This window comes from Phoenix dactylifera, chromosome 7 (assembly GCF_051530095.1).
Source record: "Phoenix dactylifera cultivar Ajwa chromosome 7, Ajwa_hap1_PhDact_Kaust_v1.1, whole genome shotgun sequence".
Lineage (NCBI taxonomy): Eukaryota > Viridiplantae > Streptophyta > Magnoliopsida > Arecales > Arecaceae > Phoenix > Phoenix dactylifera.
In genome coordinates this window covers 7,470,511-7,490,893 of record NC_143196.1, presented here as the reverse complement: position 1 = coordinate 7,490,893, position 20,383 = coordinate 7,470,511, and the positions used below count along the sequence as shown (strand labels likewise).

The 20,383-nt window shown below is 41.1% G+C and overlaps 1 protein-coding gene across 1 annotated transcript; it reads right to left on the bottom strand.

The window, feature by feature from the left end:
• Nucleotides 1–2,321: 2,321 nt before the first annotated feature.
• Nucleotides 2,322–19,606, bottom strand: LOC103714919 (Tetratricopeptide repeat (TPR)-like superfamily protein). The gene is made up of 3 exons (XM_039127417.3): nucleotides 18,260–19,606; nucleotides 7,795–9,968; nucleotides 2,322–7,560 (listed from the first exon to the last, which is right to left on the bottom strand). Exons 1-2 carry the CDS (start codon nucleotides 19,187–19,189, stop codon nucleotides 8,295–8,297), a joined length of 2,604 nt encoding a protein of 867 aa, XP_038983345.3. The 5' UTR covers nucleotides 19,190–19,606; the 3' UTR covers nucleotides 2,322–7,560; nucleotides 7,795–8,294.
• Between the last annotated feature and the right edge of the window lie 777 nt (nucleotides 19,607–20,383).

The following is a 20,383-nucleotide window of genomic DNA, read 5'->3' as shown; positions in this document are numbered from 1 at the left end:
ACCTCATATAGCTAGTTTATTTTATTTACTCAAAGTATTCAGATCATTAAATAATCATTTCATGCATATTATGATATTTCATATTTTAATCATTATTTTTATTAAAAATAAATCTTTTTTTAATAAAAATTAAAAAATATCTTTATGATATTTCAAAACTCTATTGCAAAAAATATTTAGAAATACTAATAACTGACATATTAGTACATTTGTATATATTTTCTTTTTACAGACTCTCTAAAAATATGTCATGATTATTTCTTATTTATGCTTTAATTAAAGAGTAATGATGGTATTTGATGCAAAAAAATATTTAAAATAATTTTAATTTTTTAGTATTTTAATTTAAACCAAGTTGAACTACTAACTTGGACCCTTGACCAAAATGGCCTCCATGCAAGTATACTAATTATCCCTGTGTTTCATGTAACTTGCATAGTAAATTATGCTCCTATCCTTTATGATTGTATAATTAATATGAGTTTTCATCATTGAATTCCACTAAAATCTATTTTATATTCAAATAATATTCCATGTATGTCTATATTTGGATAGAAAAATATGGATGTGACTAATATCCGGCTTGTACCCGTATTATGACAAACATGGATCTACTTAATATCCGATTTATATTCATATCTGTCTAAACAAATATAGATACTAATTTTGGTAGCCGTTTAATTTTCTTATCCATATTCATATTGATAGAAAAATATGGATATATCAGTATTCAATATGTTTTCAACCTGAAACAATAGGGCAACCAATGATGCCAAATCGATTTAGATATATAGGTCCTCATGTGGAAATCGTTAGATGACATGTAGATAGGGGTGGCAATCAGGTCGGATCAGGTCAGATCGGATACAGATCGAACTTGTTGTGAATCGGGTCAAAAATTCAGCAACCCGAACCCAACTTGTTTATTAAACATGTCAAAATTTCAGATCTGAATCTAACCTGTTTATCAAACAGATAACCCGACCTGACCCATATAACCCATTTATTAAATAAGTCAAGTTAAGTTAGATGAATTTTTAATGAATTAAATAAATTTAAACAAAATAAATAGATTAAGCGAGTTGGATTAAACATATCAAAAACAAGTTAAACAAGTTTTAAACATATTTTTAACAAGTTAAATGAGTCGGGTTATAACCCGACTCAATTATTAAATAGATCAAAATGAGTTAAACGGGTCAAAGGTCTAAACCTGAACCCAACCCATTTAACAAACAGATGTAGACAAGTTGACTTATGTCACAAATCCATTTATGTCAAATCCAAACCTACTTAAGGTGAACCGCTCGCAAAACGGATTAATAGATATGTAATTCCAAGCCAAAGCCCATGCATATCCATAATGGGGCAGCAGACGATGGAATTCTTTGTGAACTGGGAGGCCATACCCCACGTAGAAATGCCAAAGGGTTAGGGTGGCCATTTTCCAAGGATCTAATCTCCTTGGCTTTTCATTGGAGGACATTGTCCCCAGATGCAATGCGATACCATTCTTAACTAAGCCTTAATCACAAACTAGTTGGGGTACCATTCTTGGGCTGCATATTTATATATAACATCATATATACCAATTCATGCATGCACATATGGATCATAGATAAAGATCAGCAGCTGATCATGCATGTGTACCTCCAAACTTGTCCGGTGAGACCTAACACAATCATCATTGCTGATCAAAGTCACTTACCGGCATACCAAAACAAAGCCTATTTATTTCATGATACCTTTTTTTTTTGGTGCAACGGCGGCTCACACCCTACGGGTGTGGATGCAGCCAACAAAATCCGAAAACAACAAAACAGATAGAGAACTCGGCACTATGTCATGCTCCCTCCAAACAAAACCTCCAGAGTGGTGAGTCGATGATACCTACTATTCAGATAAACAGTCAACCAACATAAGAAGAATTACGCTGAGCCAACATGCAAATGGTTACTAAACATCACAACCATCATATATAGTCCATGCATCCAAATAGGAAGTCAAGTAGTAAAATACATGGCCAATACATACATAGCTAGTCAAATAGCTAAATACATGTCCACAAATCCTGTCTGAAAAGCACAGAATCTGAGAAAAAGTACAATGATGATAAATTACAAGCCATAAGACCACCACCTTACCTAGATGAACCAACAGAAAAATAAGGAGACAAGAAACACAGCCATGGCCAAGAGGAGTGCATATAGAACCATCTCATAGCCTAGGAGAAAGAGGAGCAACAGTAATGGTCCTCTACTCCAGGAACAATAATAGGCATAAGGAGAAATACAAGCAAAATGTGAAATCAGAAAGAGGAGTTGGAGACCATCAGTAACAAATGATTTCACTAATGCAAATCAATCTCCCAACGTGCAAGTACAAGATTGCTGTTCAACACATCTAAAAGAATTATAAACCTCAAAAAAAAAAAAAAAACCATGCAAGAACAAGGGCTTGACTCTGCTGTTCTCTGCTCACCTGAACAAGTTTGAAGCACAAGTAGAGAAGGAAACCACAAGCTGATGTCCTTTGATGCAACCAGACAAGTAGTCGCTACCCCTGACCTCTCACCTGCAAAAACAAGGAAAAATGGATCAAAAATTGTAAACCTAGAAGCTTAGATTCCCTTGTCCATTGACTTCCTGGCCTTCAATATGCAGTCTATGGCTCAAGAGCACTCAGATAGGGTGGGGATCCATGGCCATTTACCTTCAACAATGGCAGATGAGGAGAAGGCGAGGAAGAAGCCTCCAAGGGCCGGATTAAATAGACCTCATAGCGCTGAGAGGAGCAGTAGTGGAGTGAAGGCACAATCAACTACAGATCAAAGCGAATAGGCTGGATGGATCATAGATCAGGGTGGTTGCGGCTAGAGTAAAGAGGAGAAAAGGACGGGAGGGAGAGAGGGTGAGAGATGAACAAGGGCAGTATCAGTCATTAGAGAAATTACTGTCCATCACCCCTCTCCATCTCTCTCGAAACAAGGTTTTTTCAAAGTCCTTGAACCCCCCCCCCCCCCCCCCCCCCCTCTCCCTCTCTTGGGGGGAACAAAAGCCATCCCCCTCGTCCTTAAGTTGATTGAACTGTTGGGGATGGAAACCTAGGCTGGATTAAAAAACCGAAAAAAAAAAGCCTACTTGGGTGTTATCCTAGGACTAGGTGGGGATAAAACCACCCTGACCCATTTCCAAACTAGGCCTAAAAGACTTTGGAGCAATGAAGGCGACAACAACAAGCACAAGAAGGCATGGCTTGCGTTAGACCGTATGCAGCAGGTATGCTGGTGGTTCATGAAGGATGGAGATAGTTGGACAAAAGAAGAATAATGAAGATTTTTCCTAATATATTCTCATCTTTATTCTTCCCCTATCCAATGACAAGATGGGAGAAGGATTTATATTAGACAAGAGGGTCATAACAACATGTTTTTTTAATAAAAAAACAGGGAATTAATAGAAAGAGAAAGAAGAAACCAGACTCCAAAAAAGGCCTAGAGAAGTAGCATAACTACTATCATGGTAGAAGATAAGTAAATTGAGAAGATCCACCACAAAGATAACTTTTGGCCGAATTTTGGGATACATCAATTCCACAAGTTGTTATCCACACAAAAAGGAAGGAATGGTTGTTTTCAAAATGTCAACTCTTCCCCCATGGATTACGGGGATATGTGTGAGCTTTTGCAGCTTGCAATAGCAGGAAAAACCCATTATCCCTAAGTCATCCCTGAATTTAGCTGGCCCCAAGATCCCCACCTACTACTGACATTGAGGTATGCTTGAGGGTCTTCTAGGCCCTAGCTTTAATTCAAGCTGGAACTGGGCTTGGGTCAAGCTTGAAAAGCTAGCTTGAAACTGGCTTAGGACTAACTTCAGTCAAGCTCGAGGCAAGCTCAAATTAGTTCCAACTTGATTTAAGTTTATCAAGTCAAAAGAGGCTCATGCTCAGCTTGGTTGAAAATAAGGATCAATTAGGCTCAGTCTTAATCCTGACCCTAACATTATATAAAAGCAGTTACCTTTCCCAACTTTTGTATTTCCATTACAACTCTAATTAAAATTCTCCTTTGGAGGCGCAAACCACAAAATCATATATAGAAAGATTCTAACATTGCTAGACTCTAAGAAGGGAGTCTAAGCGGGACTCCTTTAGTTGGGATTCCCGTGATTCTATGCATAACTAGAGTCCAACATCCTCCAAAATCCAAATTCATAGTCATTTGTTGGTCATAGCTAAAGAAAAAAAGGCTTATCTAGATTAAGAACATGATATATCAAATATCTTGAAGAATTTCATGAGGGAGGCATATTTATGACCAATCCATGCTAAAAATTTTATAATCTATCCTATATCTAAAAAATTTAAAGTAACCATGTGAATTTGCACATAAATTATAACTAGACAAAAAATAAATGAGCCAAGCTTGATCTCAACATCTCAAGCTTCAAGTTTGAAATTAATTTCCAGCCGATATTGATCAAACCAATATTCAATCAAGCTCAGATCAATTACAACCCTAACCAACATTACATGGGCTTTTACAAATGGGCCAACCGCTACTACTATCCATTGCTATGCCAGCTATAACCAGTGGTCCCCTTCTTTTACATGGGTGTGAGATGATTTCGGTGGCTATCTCATAGGCCAATGAAGAGACAGATGAAACTACCTAGTTGGCCTATCCCTCTTGTTTCCGCTCCTCTTGAATATAGGTCTCAAGTATAATTTCTATATTAGAAAATAAGGAAAGGCCTATAGCTGCAAGTCTAAGTTTAAAAAGAGTAGGTGGGGTATTTTAGGGTTTAAAGATTGTCTTGATGTTGAAATTTAGATTTTTATCTGCAAAAAATAAGTCCAGATACTTTTTTTTTTATTTTTTCTCCTCTTTATATGTTGGTGGATCAATTTTGGTCTGCAGAATGTGCACCTGGTCCTGGACTATAAGAATCAAAGAAAAACAAGAAATATTTTCTTGCTATTTCTCGGTTCAAATAAATTTCAGATCCATACAACTGTGGATCACTTTTTTCAGAATGGCTCTTTACAAGTTTTTGGCTTCTGGGGTTTGGTGGGGCCAAGCCTGTGTTCTCCAAGATTTGCAATCATAACTCTTAAGATTTTCGTACATTGAGTTCTCACCACTTAACAAGAGATCCTCTAAAATTAGCATGTATCATGCTTCCTATAAGATATTAGGCTTATCAACAGCTATGACTCTTGGAAGTTGTTAAGGGTCATCCCCCACATCCAGTGCAGGGCCACAAGAATTACCACTATATAATTACTTCACAAACATGTGAATGCACATTGTAGTGTCTGACAGTCTCAACATAGACCTTATCATAACTTTTCATCCTTAAATCTCATAGAACCAATTGGCATGGAACCTTACGTATGCCTCCTCTAAATAAATTCCTTTGAGACTTTCAATTATATATCAAGGCATGAAAGTGGTGATAGTGGTTGATCTTCCTCGTATAAAAGTAAAATGGTTCTCTAGACTATGAACGAAAATCATATAGGGCAGGCATCATAGAAAGAAATATAGGATAGGGCTCCCTTTTTTATATGTTTCCTCTTGCATCTATCTTAAAGAGGAAACCCAAAAGTCAAATAGGGATAAAAGGAATCCCACCAACGAAGTCCGTCAGTCACCTAACTTAAAGAAAAAAAATAAAAAAGAAAAAAAAATTGCACATGCCAAGAGAGACCATCTGCGAAGAAAAACCATCCGCAACATCTTTCTTCCTCGTCAAGCCTCTTCTTCTATCCTCTTCTTCATCAAGCCCTCTCCCATCCGTGAGGGCTTCTTTCTCCTCCCGAGTCTCTCTCTCTTTCTTTTAGAAATTGTGTCGATTTACCTCAAGGTACATATTGAAATATTTGATAACTATTTTGCTAAGTGTGCATCGTCTAATTGTGCAGTGTGTACTCATGAATACAGTATTTCGAAAACTATGTATCAATTTACTTGAAGGTATATATTGGGTTCCTGCTGGGTGTGCATCAGAAAAGCTTAAGGTATGTATCAGGATGCCGACAAGTGTGTATCACTTAGTCATGTAGTGTATACTGTGAGAATCATATTCTGGACTGTGTATCGATTTACCTAGACATATGTATTGGAATATTGGATGACTATATTGCTAGGTGTGTATCAACTAGCCATATACTATGTACTAGTGAACATCATATTCTGTAAACTATGTATCAATTTACCTGAAGGTATGTATTGCGTTGCTACTATGAATGTATCAATGAAGCTTACGGTATGTATCAGAAAATCAATGAGTATATATCACTTGATGAGGAAGAAAGAGAATGCGACGAACTTTCTTCGCGCACGATCTTTATTGGCACGTGAAAATTTTTCTATTTTCTTATGGAATTAACGGATTCCGTTAGAAGGAGAAGTTCTATTTTTATTTGACTTCTAGGTTCTCTTTAAAATGGGAGTAAGAGAAAACATGGCAAAAAAAGAGTCCTGCCCCATATGATGTATTATGGTGCCTGCCCCACATGATTTTTGTTCCTAGACCATTGTAACTTGTTCAAACATAACTTCATCAATGGTTGTTATGTCTAATGTTTGTTATGTCTAATAACACAATCGCATCCTTATAGGTGGCAAGAAATAGGTATATTTTACACAGGAAATTTCTTAGGAAGCATATGCACTTTCAATTGCAAGATCAACCATTACACTACGGAAAGTCCAAACCATATTGCAATAGCAAACTTCCAAAACTACATTGGTGTACCTCGAACATGTGCATGAAAAAATTATCAATATCAAGTTTCTTGGATCAAGATAAGTTTGTTTTGAGTACAACTAGTTCTTAAGATTTTCAATAATTACTCTAAAATCTGCTTAGAGCGTGAGCTTTGGAACAACAATAAGGTTGCTCTATTGTGACCTAAAGGTCATGGGTTGGAAACATGGAAACAACCTCTCCGCATATAGGGAGAAGTATAGTACATCTAACTCTCCGTAGACCCTGCAATGATAGGAGTCTCGTGCGTTGGGCTGCCCTTTACTCTAAAATCTTGCTTATGAACAAAATTATACATCGTTTAAATCTACAGCCAATTATAGAGATCAGAGAGAAGCTGATATAGATTGAGCATATAGAGGAAGTACTTGCAGATAAACTCTATAAGTTATGACAATCATATCAAGAAAATGCTTGCAAAAGACATTTCTTCTAAATATCTATATGATTCTGTTGAAAAGAATTACAAATAATCAAAAGGAGTAAAAGAAACACCAGGGGTCTGAATCAATAGCCTTAACAGCCAAAAAGAAAAATGACAGAAAGAAGTACAGATTAACTTAAATTAGACACATTGTACCATTCATATAGTCATAGAGGATTGAAGTTGAATTCATATTTCTCACACGCTACTTTCCTCTTCTACATGCCACAACTCCTTCACTTTCATTCATCTTGTCTCCTTTCTAGTTACCTCTTTCTCAGATCTGAACATCTGGCTTCAAGAGTAATGCTTGACTAGAAATATAAGTGGCAGATTATCAATCGCATCTACAATTTAAGCCTGCCAAATTAGATTTATGAAGACTTACTGCTTCCACAATGCTAATTATCATGAAGATAGTATACTTATTATTGTAAATGACAATAAAGGTTCTTGCCAATGCTTCATGAAAAGTTAACCATTTATATACTCCTTTTTAACTTCTTCTGCAAAGTGTCTAATATTGAGAAAACATAGAAATATATAGATATCTTTAATAGTATAAATAAAAACAAGAAGGAAAGAAGATGCTACCTTCAGTGAAATCATGCAGTTAAACTGCTGCTCTATGTCTAGCAGCAGATCAAACTCAAATACCCTACAGAGTTCACAGGAATAGACATGTCATCCAACAGGATCAGCAGAGGTGCTCTCAGCAAAAATATAGATAGTAGGAACACAGGACTAGGATATTGGCTGCTCTCCATACCAAATGATGCCGAGAACATAATCCCTCAAGCAAATTCCACAAAGTCCAACAACTTTTAATAAGAATTACTTTCTCACATGCTGTCTATGCAAAATTGAGGCAAATAATGCTGCCTAGTCACTGTATGAGACACATTAAATTCCTCCAACAAAGGTATAAAGATGTGGAGGCAATTGTCAAAACCCCATCCACAAAAACATATCCATGTTTAGCTCTTCTAATTTCTCCAAGCATACAATGCTAAACTTGATGTTTTGTCAGCCCTGAGCAACAGTCTACCCATCCTCTGTTCTCTTTCTTCTTCCACATTACTCATCTATGTTCATTAGCTTCCAGCCTCAAATTGACTGGAACTAAGTAAACCATCAAAATATGCCTTCGGAATAAGCCTTCCCTCAGCAGTCCCCAATAGCAACCTAGTGGCCAAGTGGCTCTTTCCCGATACACGAAGCCCCTCCAAAAGTTCAGCCAATAAATCCTTTTCAGGAGCCATCCATCTCTCCAACATTTCCATCAGCACTTCAATTGCCCCTTCAAAGTCTTTGTTCTTGCAAAAGGTAGATATCAACAGCTTGAATGTATCATAATTCGGATGACAACCACTCTTTTTCATGGCCTTATAAATCTGAAATGCCCTCTCCGAATTCTGCCTCTTGCACTGCCCAGATATAAGAGCAAAAAAAGTTGATGCATTTGGAACAAGGTTCTCTTTGTCAAGCTCCTTCACCAAGTATGCAGCCTTCTTTGTCTTCCCTTCATTACAGAGACCCAGAATTAGAGCATTGTATGTTATTATATCAACCTCCACCCTACTTTTTAACATCTCCTCATAAAGCCTCATACCCATCTCGCTGTTGTTAATCTGACTATAACCATTGATCAAAGAATTGTAAGTCACAGTGTTTGGACTCACATTGGCGGCTTTCATCTCGTTGAAAACTTTGTTGGCCTCCTGCAAATTCCCTTCCTTACAGAACCCATGAATGAGTGTATTGTAGGTGACCACATTCGGTTCTAAACCCTTCTTGCCCATGCCATTCTTGAGCTTCACAGAAGCACCCATAAGCCCATTCTTACAGTGTGCGGCGATCAACGTATTGAAAGAAGAAACAGTGGGAGTAAAACCCAAAGTCTCCATTTTCCCAAACAACTCCAAAGCCTTCTCCAACTTCCCCGAGTTACCGAGAGCACACATGACCATGTTCAGAGTATAGACATTCGGCGACATCCGGCACCGCCGCATATCCCGATAGAAGGCCAAAACGATGTCGCACCGGCCCAAATCGAGCAGCGAGCTCATGAAAGCATTGCAAGATCGGATCTTTGGAAGGAATCCGTAGTCCCTCATCCGGCAAAACGTGTCGGTGGCGTTTCTGAACTTCTTCAGGTGGGCGTAGGCTTTGAAGATCGAATCGAAGACGCCCGGCGTCGAATCACAGAGGCGGTACGAGTAGAGGATGGCATCGAAGAGCTCCTCACTGGAATTTTGGGTTCTGGGGATGAGAAATTTTCGGAGAATCGACTCGGCGGACTTGAATCTCTTGGCCTTGGTGAGGATGTGGAGGATTATGGAGTGAGTGTCTAGATTTTGGGAGCTGGGGTGGTGGAGGGCGGCCCAGTCGTAGAATTCGAGGGAGAGGACGGGATCGCGCTGGATTCGGAGGAGGATGTGGTTGTTCCGGAAGGGGGTGAGACCGGTGGCGAGGGCAGCGATCTTGGGCCACTCGCCGTGGACGAGGTGGCTGTGGGCGACGGCGACGAAGTCGTGGTCCTGGCCCCGCGGCTCAGGGATGGTCCGGTGGGGGATTGAGAGGAAGCTAGGGTTCATCGCTGGATTGGAGCTACGGTTTCTATTGGCATGATCGAAGGAGGTGGAGAAGCGGCGAAAGGTGAGATATTTCATGCTGGAATCTGGAGGGCCTTTGGTTGAGACGGAGGAAGGAGAAAGATCTGCGTACGATTTGCACCTAGGGCGGGAAGTGGGCCGGTCCGGGCCAAGTTATGCCGCTACCCAAACCCGATCCTTTTTTCTTTTTTTTTTGGATTTGAGCCGAAATTAGGTTCCAACATTTTTGAATAATCTAGGCCCATGCCCCATCCGAGCCTAAATTCGGGCCCGGCCCGAACCCAATAGAGCGGTCTGAATTACCGTTTCGGGCCAACATAGATTCGGCCCGAACCCATTTCTCTTTAAATAAATAACATGCAAAAAACAAATTAATTTGAACATGAATTTGGACTCCATTTCGGACCTTATTCAGGCTCGGGCTGGTCTCGAATATGTCAGTGGTCCAGCCCGAGCTTGTTTCGAAAAATAAATGAGCTTTACATTTAAGTCCAAATCCGATCTGAACTCTTTCAGACCTAGCCCGAAGCCCGGTCCGAAGTTGACCCAGCCTGATGGGTTTTGAGCCAACCCGAGCCCATTTCCATCTCTATTTGAATCTTAAGCAAGTTTGGAAATGGGATAGGACTGGTTTAACCCAGCCTACCCTAGAGATAATAATATTATATTCTCTTCTAAGAACATGATTATTTTATTTTGTTTTGATTTTTTAATTACCTTCAACCCCACCCATTTGGCAAAGTAATGCATCACCATTGCTATAAATGTAGACACTCTCTGAATATTGCTAATCAAGTCCATGATCTAGGTCTTGAAGGGCCATAGTTTTACTATCAAATTCATCTCCGTGACTAGGAGGTCTCTTAGGTCGCCATGCCTCCAAACAGCCCCTTGCACCTTGGTCACATTGTTTAGGCTTCGATTGGACAAAGGGACTTCCAGAAATTGGGTGATTGGAGAGGAGTCATTTGCATTAGCTTCTACGAGGATGACCTCCACTTGTGGATCACAAACGGTTAACAACAACTGCTGTATCATCGCTACGGTCTGCTCCAATATATAATGGTTACGGTCTACTCCAATAAGTTCCGAAAATTTTTCTCAAAGCTTAATATCCAAAAATTATTTTTTTTCTTAAAATTTCATCATATCATCTAAATCATCAACGAGTTAAGTTTCCTAAGAAAATATAGAGCTAAGGTTGACTTTGGCATTTAAACCTCCATAAATAGTTTAATTACAAATTAGGAGTCCTTATGAACATCAATTGCCCTCGTACCCCAACTCTTTAAGCATCTTGAGTCTAACGATGAGAGCTTCATACTCTGCATGGTTATTTGTGACTCCTTCTCGGAGTTCCAAGTCATATTACTTTAGCCACCTAGTAGAGACCTTCCCAATTTGAGCTTAACTTTCCGAGTTCTTCTAGTTGTGATGCTTCAGTCTTTCATAAGACGAGGTCGCCAGGTTGGCAAAGTTTATCCTTGACCCTTGAATTGTAATACCGAGCTGCTCTCTGTTGGTATGTCACCATATAGATTTGAGCTTGTTCTATGATTTCTTCTAGTAGATCAAGGTTGGTTAGCATAGAGCTAATCTAAGTTTGTGTGGTCGTCGAAGTTTTCTACCCAAAGTGATGAAAGCCCAATCTCCAGTGGAATCGCCAACTCTATTCGGAAAGCAAGGTTAGAGCATCTCTCTGATAGAAATTTGGTATGTTGTCTGATATGCCCACAATATTATATAGCTCTTCGGCCTATAGTCCTTTTGCTCGGTCCAATCTTGCCTTCAGTCTCTGTAGAATTGTCTGGTCGGTCACCTCGGCTTCTCTATTAGCCTGGGGGTGCACTACTAAAGTGAACTGATCATTGATTCCAAGCTCAGCGCGGAATTCTTTGAATCAGGCATTGTTGAATTGATGACCATTATCTATGATGATTACCCAAGAAAATCCGAACTTGCAAATTATGGCCTTTCAGACAAAATCTTGAGTCTTTACCTCGGTAATTTGAGCTACTAGTTTGGCTTCCATCTATTACATGAAGTAATCTATAGCCACAATGGAAAACTTGCGTTACTCAGTTGCCACTAGAAAAGGTCTGAAAATATCGATTCCCCATTGTGCAAATGGCCAAAGGGCGTTGATCGGTGTTAATGGCACCATGGGTCATTGTTGGATGCTTGCATGGCATTGACATCGACCTTATTTCTTGACGAAGTCGGCCACATCCTTCTATAAAATCAGCCGGTAATATCCTTGTCGTAGGATCTTGTAGGTCAAAGATATGCCCCAAGGTAATTACTATATATTCCTTCGTTTACTTCTCGAAGTGCATAATTTTCCTCAATCGGATGGAGGCATTTGAGGAGCGACAGTGAAAATGATCTCCAATATAGCTTGTCATAAAAAAAAAATATAATGGGAGGCTTGATGCTTTATTTGGTGGGCTCCTACCCAATCTGTAGATAAATTTCTATCTTTCAAAAAGTCGATGAGGGGATCCATCCAGCTCGAGTCAATAGTGATGTTCATCATGACCTCAGGCTCACCGATGCTTGGCGTCTCCAGAACTTTGAGGTATGTGGCTTTAGTTAGGTTGGCTGTCTCCAAGGTGACCAATTTTGTTAGCAGGTCAACCCTTTCATTTTCCATTCGAGAAATCTGTTGTATGTCAAAGTTATGAAAGGCCAAGATGATGTCCTTTACCTTTTATAGATATTTGATTATCGAAGGCCTCCGAGATTCAAACTCTCCTCGTACTTAGTTGCAATCAACTGTGAGTCGCTGAAGATCTCCAATTGCTGAACACCGAGCTCCTTAGAAAGCTTAAGTCCAATGATGAGCACTTCATATTTAGCTTCATTATTTGAGGCTGGAAATTTGAATTATAGTGTGTACGCTATGATCACTCCATCTGGGCTAGTAAGTATGAGTCTAGCCCCACTGTCCCTGGCCTGATGACCCCATCCACGTGTACGATCCATAGCCGCTCAGAAGTCTTCTTTCTCTTGAGGAGCTCTGTAGGATCTTCATCAAGAATGGTACATTCTAGCAGAAAGTCCACCAACACATGTGCTTTGATTGATGGCCGAGGCTGATACTCAAGGTCAAACTCTCCGAGCTCAACCACTCACTTCGCCAACCAACCTGCATTTTCAGGCTTCTATAGAATCTGCTTTATTGGATAGTCGATTAGGATTGTGATTGAATGGACTTGAAAACAAGACTCGAGCTTTCGAGCTGAGATGATAAGGGTATGGATGGTCTTTTCCAACTTGGAATACCTTGTCTTGGCATCTCGTAGAATCTGACTTGTGTTAGATCGGTTTCTAACATCTTTCTTTTTTTCGTACCAAAACTGAGATCACAGTGAAAGGAGAAATAGCTAAATATAAATAAAATATTTCTCCAATATGTGGTTTTGTAAGGAGAGGCGATGAACTAAGATACTCCTTCAGTTGGTCAAAAGCCACTTGACGCTTCTCAGTCCACTGAAAATCCTTTGGATACATCAGAGCCTTGAAAAATAGGAGGCAGTGCTCCACCCATCTGGAGACAAATCTTTCAAGGGTGGCGATTTGACTAGCCAGATGTTGAACTTTTTTGATAGTCTTTGGTGGCTGCATTTCCAACACTATCGAATTTTCTCTAGATTTGCCTCGATGCCTCGTTGCGTCATCATAAATTCTAGAACTTTTTCTAAGGCGACTCCAAAAGCGTAATTCGTTAGATTGAGTTTCATTTGGAACTTTCTAAGGGTTGCGAAAGCTTCCTCCCTGTCGGTTATGTAGCTTTATTGCTCGTCTTTTTACAAGCATGTCATCTACATATACCTCCATATTTTGGCTAATCTGTTTTTTGAAGATTTTGTTGATGAGCCATTGATAAGTTGCCCCTATATTTTTCAAGCCAAAAGGCATTACCTTGGAGCAGTAAAGGCCCTCATCAGTAAGGAAGGCTATCTTTCTCTCATCTTTGAGAGCCATTTGAATTTGGTTATAGCCGAAGAATGCATCTATGAAGGTCAGTAGCTGATGTGCTGAAGTCGTATCTACGAGCTAATCAATCCTCGAGAATGAAAAGCTGTCTTTAGGGCAAGCCTTATTCAGGCCGGTATAATCAATGCAAACTCTTCATTTTTCATTAACTTTCTTGACAAGTACAATATTGGCTAGCCAGTTAGGATAGCTCACCTCACGAACAAAGCCGACCTCCAACAGTTTGTTAACTTTTTGGTCTATGACTTGTTGCCTTTTTATGGTGAAGTTCCTCTTCTTCTATCACATATGTCAGTGAGCTGGGTCCACATTGAGTTTGTGAACCATTACCTCAGAGCTTATACCTGGCAGGTCAGTGGCGACTAGGCAAAAACATCAGTGTTGATGTGGAGAAAGTTGACCACTTTGGCCCGATTTTATTTATCTAGTTTCAAGCCGATCTGCATAGTTTGGCTAGGCTCATCTTTCCTTAAGGGGACCTACACTAATTCTTCGGTCAATTCTTCTCGCTACTTCTTGAGTTCATCTTTTGTGTCCAGCCCTTCAATCAATAAGATTTCTATCGATTTCTTCCCTTTGAGGGTGGCCATATAGCATTGGCGAGCTAACATTTGGTCACCTTGGATTTCTCCGACTCAGCCTCTTGTAGAGAATCGTACGAGCAAATGGTAGCTAGATACCACAACTTGAAAGGCATTGAGATTAAGTTGGCCCAAAATTGCATTGTAGGCTGAGGGGACTCGAACCACCAGAAAGTCTAGCCTCAATGTGTTGCTTCGAGGCTCTTGTTCTATGGTGACTAGCAGATAACTCATGCCTTCTACGATGATAGAATCTCCCAATAAGCTGACTAGAGGTGTGTTGACTTTTCGTAGTTGCTTAGTAGGTAGCTTCACTCATTGGAAAGCATTATAACATAATACGTCGGCCAAACTTTCATTATCAATAAGAATTCTCTTTACATCATAGTTAGCAATTGTAAGAGAAATAACCATATTATTATCATGAGGAGTCTGAACTCCTCTCAGGTTGGCGTCAGATAAAGAGATAACATCCCCCATGCACTGTCTCTTTGAAGCAGCTTCAGTCTTTTGGGAAGCTCGGTTGTCCAAAGTGCTTCAAACCTCGGCGGGACTGCCAACAATTATATTGATAACCACTGTTGTCAAACGATTATCAATCGGCTCTAGGAATAGTTAGAGGCTAAGGCAGGCCCTTCTCGATCATGTCGGGCATGCACATACCGGTCCAGCCATCCATTTCGGATAAGTAACTCGATCTCATTCTTGAGTTGGATACACTTCTCGGTATCATGGCCGTGGTCTTAGTGAAAATGGTAATACTTCTTCTTATCTCTCCTACTTGTTGGGGCCTTCATTCGATGCAGAGGGCATAGGTAACCTCGACCATTGATTTTCATGAGAATCTGAGTCCTCGGTGTAGTGATGGAGTGTACCTTTCAAACTTTCGAGGAAGGCTCTTGGGTCGTCCTGAGCTCTTTTCATCTCGAGGTGAAGTACTCCTTGATGCGCCTCGCTCTTCGCATCCTATTTTGCCTCCTCTGAGAGGTCTTCCCTCAGCGGAGTCATGATAGGAGGCCATGACTTCTTCCGTATTGGCATATTTTTCTTCTTGTGCCAATATTTTGGAAAAGTCAACGGAAAAGCGCTTCTCTAAGAAGAAGTGGAAATGAGACGGTTATAAGGCGCCCTCATTGTTGACATTGCAACCGACTGATTTAGGTCACAGACTTCTAAAGTTGCTGCATTGAAGTGGGTGACATAGCCTCTGAGGGACTCTCTCTCCTTGTGCTTGATATTGAGCAGCACGTCAGAACCATGGGGTTGTCTTCAGCTAGAGATGAAGTATACTGTGGAAAGACGTCCGAGCTACTCAAAAGAATGGGTAGATCCAGACAGAAGCTGTGAGAACCAAAATCTAGCCACTTTGCAAAGCGTTGCAGAAAAAGCCTTAAAAGCACAGCGTCGGTGGTTTCATGCAGTATCATGAGAGCTTTGAAGTTCTCCAAATGATCCAAAGGATCCAAGGTGCCGTCATACGGCTTCACTTGAGGCATCTTGAACAGAAGTAGGATTGATTCCTTCATAATATGCCGAGAAAATGGAGGTTCCATGGAGAAGTTGAGGTCATTATTTGCCCTCAAAGCTTATTCTCTAAAGGCCTAGATCTGACATCCCATCTCCTCGATTTTTCTATGAAAGTCGGCGTCCCGTTGAGGCAGGAGCTCCATATGGCGAGGTGACGAAAGACCAAGAGCAGAATCCTTGTCGGAATGGGGGCTTCGAGTATACCATTTTCCATCTCGACTAGGATTTCTTATCGAGTATGCCGACTCTGGTGAGATCGCTCTGGGCATTGGCATTGAAAGTGGTGGTTAATCTGGAGCATGTGGCGTGTTGGTTGCTGAGGGTGGTGGCTGAGTAGAACAGGTTCAGCCGTGTCGCCATTTGCTACAAACCCAGAACTGACATAATCAAGGCATGAACTTGTTGTACGAGCAGATTGAACTGCTCAGTATTCACAAGCGCAATGGGTTGTATCGGCGAAGCTTGTTCTAGGCTTTCTAATGATCCTTGTGAAGCCGGAGCATGGCATTGTGAGGCATGGGATGCACCATGAGTCTTCCATGACCTCATATTGACGACTTCTCCCTTCATTTGGTATTAGTATAGCTAGGGACTCTTTCTCTAGCACCAATCTGATGCTGCAGAATTTCGAACTGAGGTTGGAGCTCAAGTTGAATGGCTCTAAGATCGGTGAGAACTAAACTGTATGGGTTGGCCGAGGTGTGGAAGAACTGCTATTCTCTAGGAATGTTCTGTAAAAGTCTGCTTGCCAAAAGTTTCCGGCAAGGGACCTTCCGATGCCTAAGTCAGAATAAAGAGACAACAATATGGAAGGAAGAATTTTTAGCAAAGCAATCTCTGAATGAGCTTACCTAAGAACCCTCGGGCTACCTCTTTATATAACTCCCTCGGTAGCAATGTTGCCATAACTGCCGGTCTTTATTAGCACGTGCAGATTGGCTCCACGGCTTTTACCGAAGTTGTTCACCTCGGTATAAAAAGGAGATCGGTCTAATTCGAGGTCAAGATGTCGAATATTTCTTCTATCATAGTCTAATCCGAGGTCGAGATGTCCAATATTTTTTTCATTATAGTCGAATCCGAGGTCAAATTATCCAATATTTTTTCCATCACCTCCCATAAAAATTGGACTGTCATCTATACCCTTGGCATATAAAAGACAACTTCTTGGGTTCTATAGTCAAGTATGGTTGGACCCCACTGTCCCTATATCCAATTACCCAACTCATGAAATTATTAAAAAGAAAAAAAATCAACTAACCTAAGAAGAGAAGGAAAATGTCATATTTGATATTAATGCTTCATTATCTCCAATGAAACCAAACCATCCTCTAAAGGCATACCGACGAGCCCATCAGCATTACAAAATTTCATACAAGAGTTATCTTCTCATTTGGAAATAAAAGTCAAAATCACGTCACCCCTTGCATGATGATGAATGCCCCAACAACATTTGAATCTTCTATAGCCATGAGATATATCAGACAAAACCCCACAAGTTCCAATCAGAATATTTGATCTTGAACCCTATAACCTAGCTTTACCATATTCAATTTGCCCAACTAATCAAATAAAAAATCAATCAATAAAAATAAAAAAGCATAGCGAGCTCATTATTTGTTTTTGTGGAAGCACTTCATCTTTTTTTTTAAAATAATAATAAAACTACTTCTTGAAAGACCTTTTGACAAGCCATGAACATTATACTTACCATAAATTATTCCAATTATCCAAGAGTCCAAGGAAGCTAAGAATAAATCTCATTTGGAGCTTGTTTAAAAATTTTTGTAAGGATGGACTAAGATTGAAGGGGGGCATGGAGAGGGAGAGAAGCAAGGAGAGCATATGGAGTTGCATAGCCGGTTTATGGTTGGATAGAAAAAGAAAAAAAAATTGAGAAGTCTTTTTTTCTAATCCTCTAGGAATTGGGTCCATACTCCCATAAATTTTATACTCTCACTACTCGTTCTTCCATGATGCACCTCAAGAACACCTTGGTCTAAAGCTGTCACAAGACGTGGTCCCAAAAAAAAAAAAAACCAAAAAATATTATTTAATTTTTTTAATTTTATATAAGTATTTAAATTTTATTTATTGTAAAGCTGATAGGGACTAAATAAAATGCGTCCTCATAGAAGTAATATCCCCCAAGGAAATGCCATTAATAGTCCACTGCACAGGATTCCAATGCAAAAGTTCCAAGCGACAAAAATGGGAAGGATCTTTAACAAACAAACGGACTATGAGTCGAAGACATCATCATCACGAATAGCTACATAACTTTAATTGTTTCTATTTTAAGCAGAGTATATCAGTTGTGTACGGACCTGCCTCTCAGATCACGTGATCCGACCACGAGGTGTGGTCCATAGTCAAAGAGGCCCTCCTTCCGAGACGGACCAGGTTCTCTTTTCCACCGAGAAGCCTCGCCGGGTTCCCCACCGCCGTCGTCCTCGGCGGCACCGCCCGCAGCACCACCGACCCCGCCCCGATCTTCGCCCCCTCCCCGACCTCCACGTTCCCCAGTATCTGCGCCCCTGCACCCACCAAGACCCCGTCACCGATCTTCGGATGCCGGTCGCCTCTCTCCTTCCCGGTGCCGCCCAGCGTCACGCCGTGGAGGATCGACACGTCGTCGCCGACCACCGCCGTCTCGCCGATCACCACCCCAGTCGCATGGTCCAGCATCACACCCGATCCAATCCTCGCCCCCGGGTGGATGTCGACGGCGAACACCTCCGACGTCCGGCTCTGCAGCAGGAGCGCCGCCGCCGCCCGCCCCTCCGCCCACAGCCGGTGCGCCACCCGGTGGGCCTGCAACGCCAGGAACCCTTTGTAGTAAAGAAAGCAGTGTACCATCTTCGCGCACGCCGGATCGCGGTCCCTCGCCGCCCAAAGATCGGCCCTCACCGACCGGCCGATCTCCGGATCCTTGGATAAGATGCTCAAGAGCAATTCTTGGAGACTGTTGCTCGGCATGAGATTTGGAAGACTTAGTTTGCTTGCAAGATGCGCTGCGAGAGCAGACTCAAGGGAATTGTGGTTGAGGATGAGATCAAAATAGTAATTCTGGAGGACTGGTTCATCCTCGACGTCTGACCGAGCTTCTTCTTGGATCTTGGCCCAAACGTCGTCGCCGGCGGCATCGCTGGAGTCGTTGGCAGGCATGTTGCAGTCAGAACAATCGGCGATATCAGGCTGGGAGATGTCGATTACATACTTGCAGAAGGGAGCTTTAGCTCGGCAATTCTCGACGCAGGTGGCCATGATTCCTTCTCACACCAAAAACTGTGATGAAGAAGGGCAAAGAGATGCTCTCTGGATTGGGATTAGATGGGTGAGGGAGGCGTGGTTACATGTACATAATGGATTGAGAATAGAGGGAGGGTAAGAGGCAATGGAAAAGAAGGTGCAGGGAAAATGAGAGAAGAGTAGATGCTTATTGTTTATGTGTTTGCCTATTAAATTATTTTTTATTTGGAAATATATTCCATGGGGAATGGCTGGTCTTCAGGAGGGGCACGGTGGAGGGAGTATATGGTCAGAGTTGATGTACCGCTTTGCGTTTTGGTGCATTCGTTCGTTCAAACTGGAAACAGGATTTGGAACGCATGTCGACAAAAGTGTGAACATGGTGACGAGACAAAGGACGGCTACGCATTGGATCAAGATGGGATGGTAGGGATGAAGGCTATGTGGCCCATCTGGGGAGGGACGCCAGAGCCCATTGAGAAGCAGCCCACACGGGCAAATTTATTAGTGTATTTCGTGCCTTATTTGTCCCTTGCCTTTTGCCAAGAGACACTTGAGAGCTAGAAAAGATAGAATTTTTGGGAGCCGGGATTCCCTGCGGCGAAATTTGGTGCACAGCTTGGGACCCACAGATTGGGAGATATTGTGTGGCCATAAACGGTGGCCGCAGGGTCTTTGCTTGTAGAGGATCCGGGGGGATTAGAGTGGTGACGTTTAGAGTGACGCCGTCGTCATATAATTAATCGTCGGAATATGTTGACTCGAGCGGAGGATTTGCGGCATGGGGTCTTGTCAAAGTGTTTTGACTCGGATCGTTTTCTAAACTTTAGGTCGAAGAAAGAGCGAAGGATAACCCAGGGTAGACAATAACCCAAGAATAGATAAGAATATAATAAGAAGTCTTTAATCTAATAGAAAAATATATAAACAACAACACAGGAATGCTTAATGCATGGTTAAAGAGTTATCCCGCCGCCCGGGGGAAAAAAAAGTATGGCTAAGGTCAGGCAAATCCGCAGGAACCAAAAGTGTACTAATGTTTCTAAATTGCTTCTCCCCCACGTCTATCATCTATGGTACCTCTACTCTATAGATCTTTGTTGTTCATGCGCCCATCTCATGGTTCATCCAACATTCTGAGCCTTAACTTTCATCGGAAGTATTGAAACATTCAAAACCTGTTTGAAAAATTCAGTAGAAACGGTCCAA

Coding starts and splice junctions, on each gene's coding strand:
- LOC103714919 (XM_039127417.3), bottom strand. CDS start 19,189: ATGGCCACCTGCGTCGAGAATTGCCGAGCTAAAGCTCCCTTCTGCAAG. Junction 9,969..18,259: donor CGTGGTCGGATCACGTGATC/TGAGAGGCAGGT, acceptor GTAGCGGCATAA/CTTGGCCCGGACCGGCCCAC.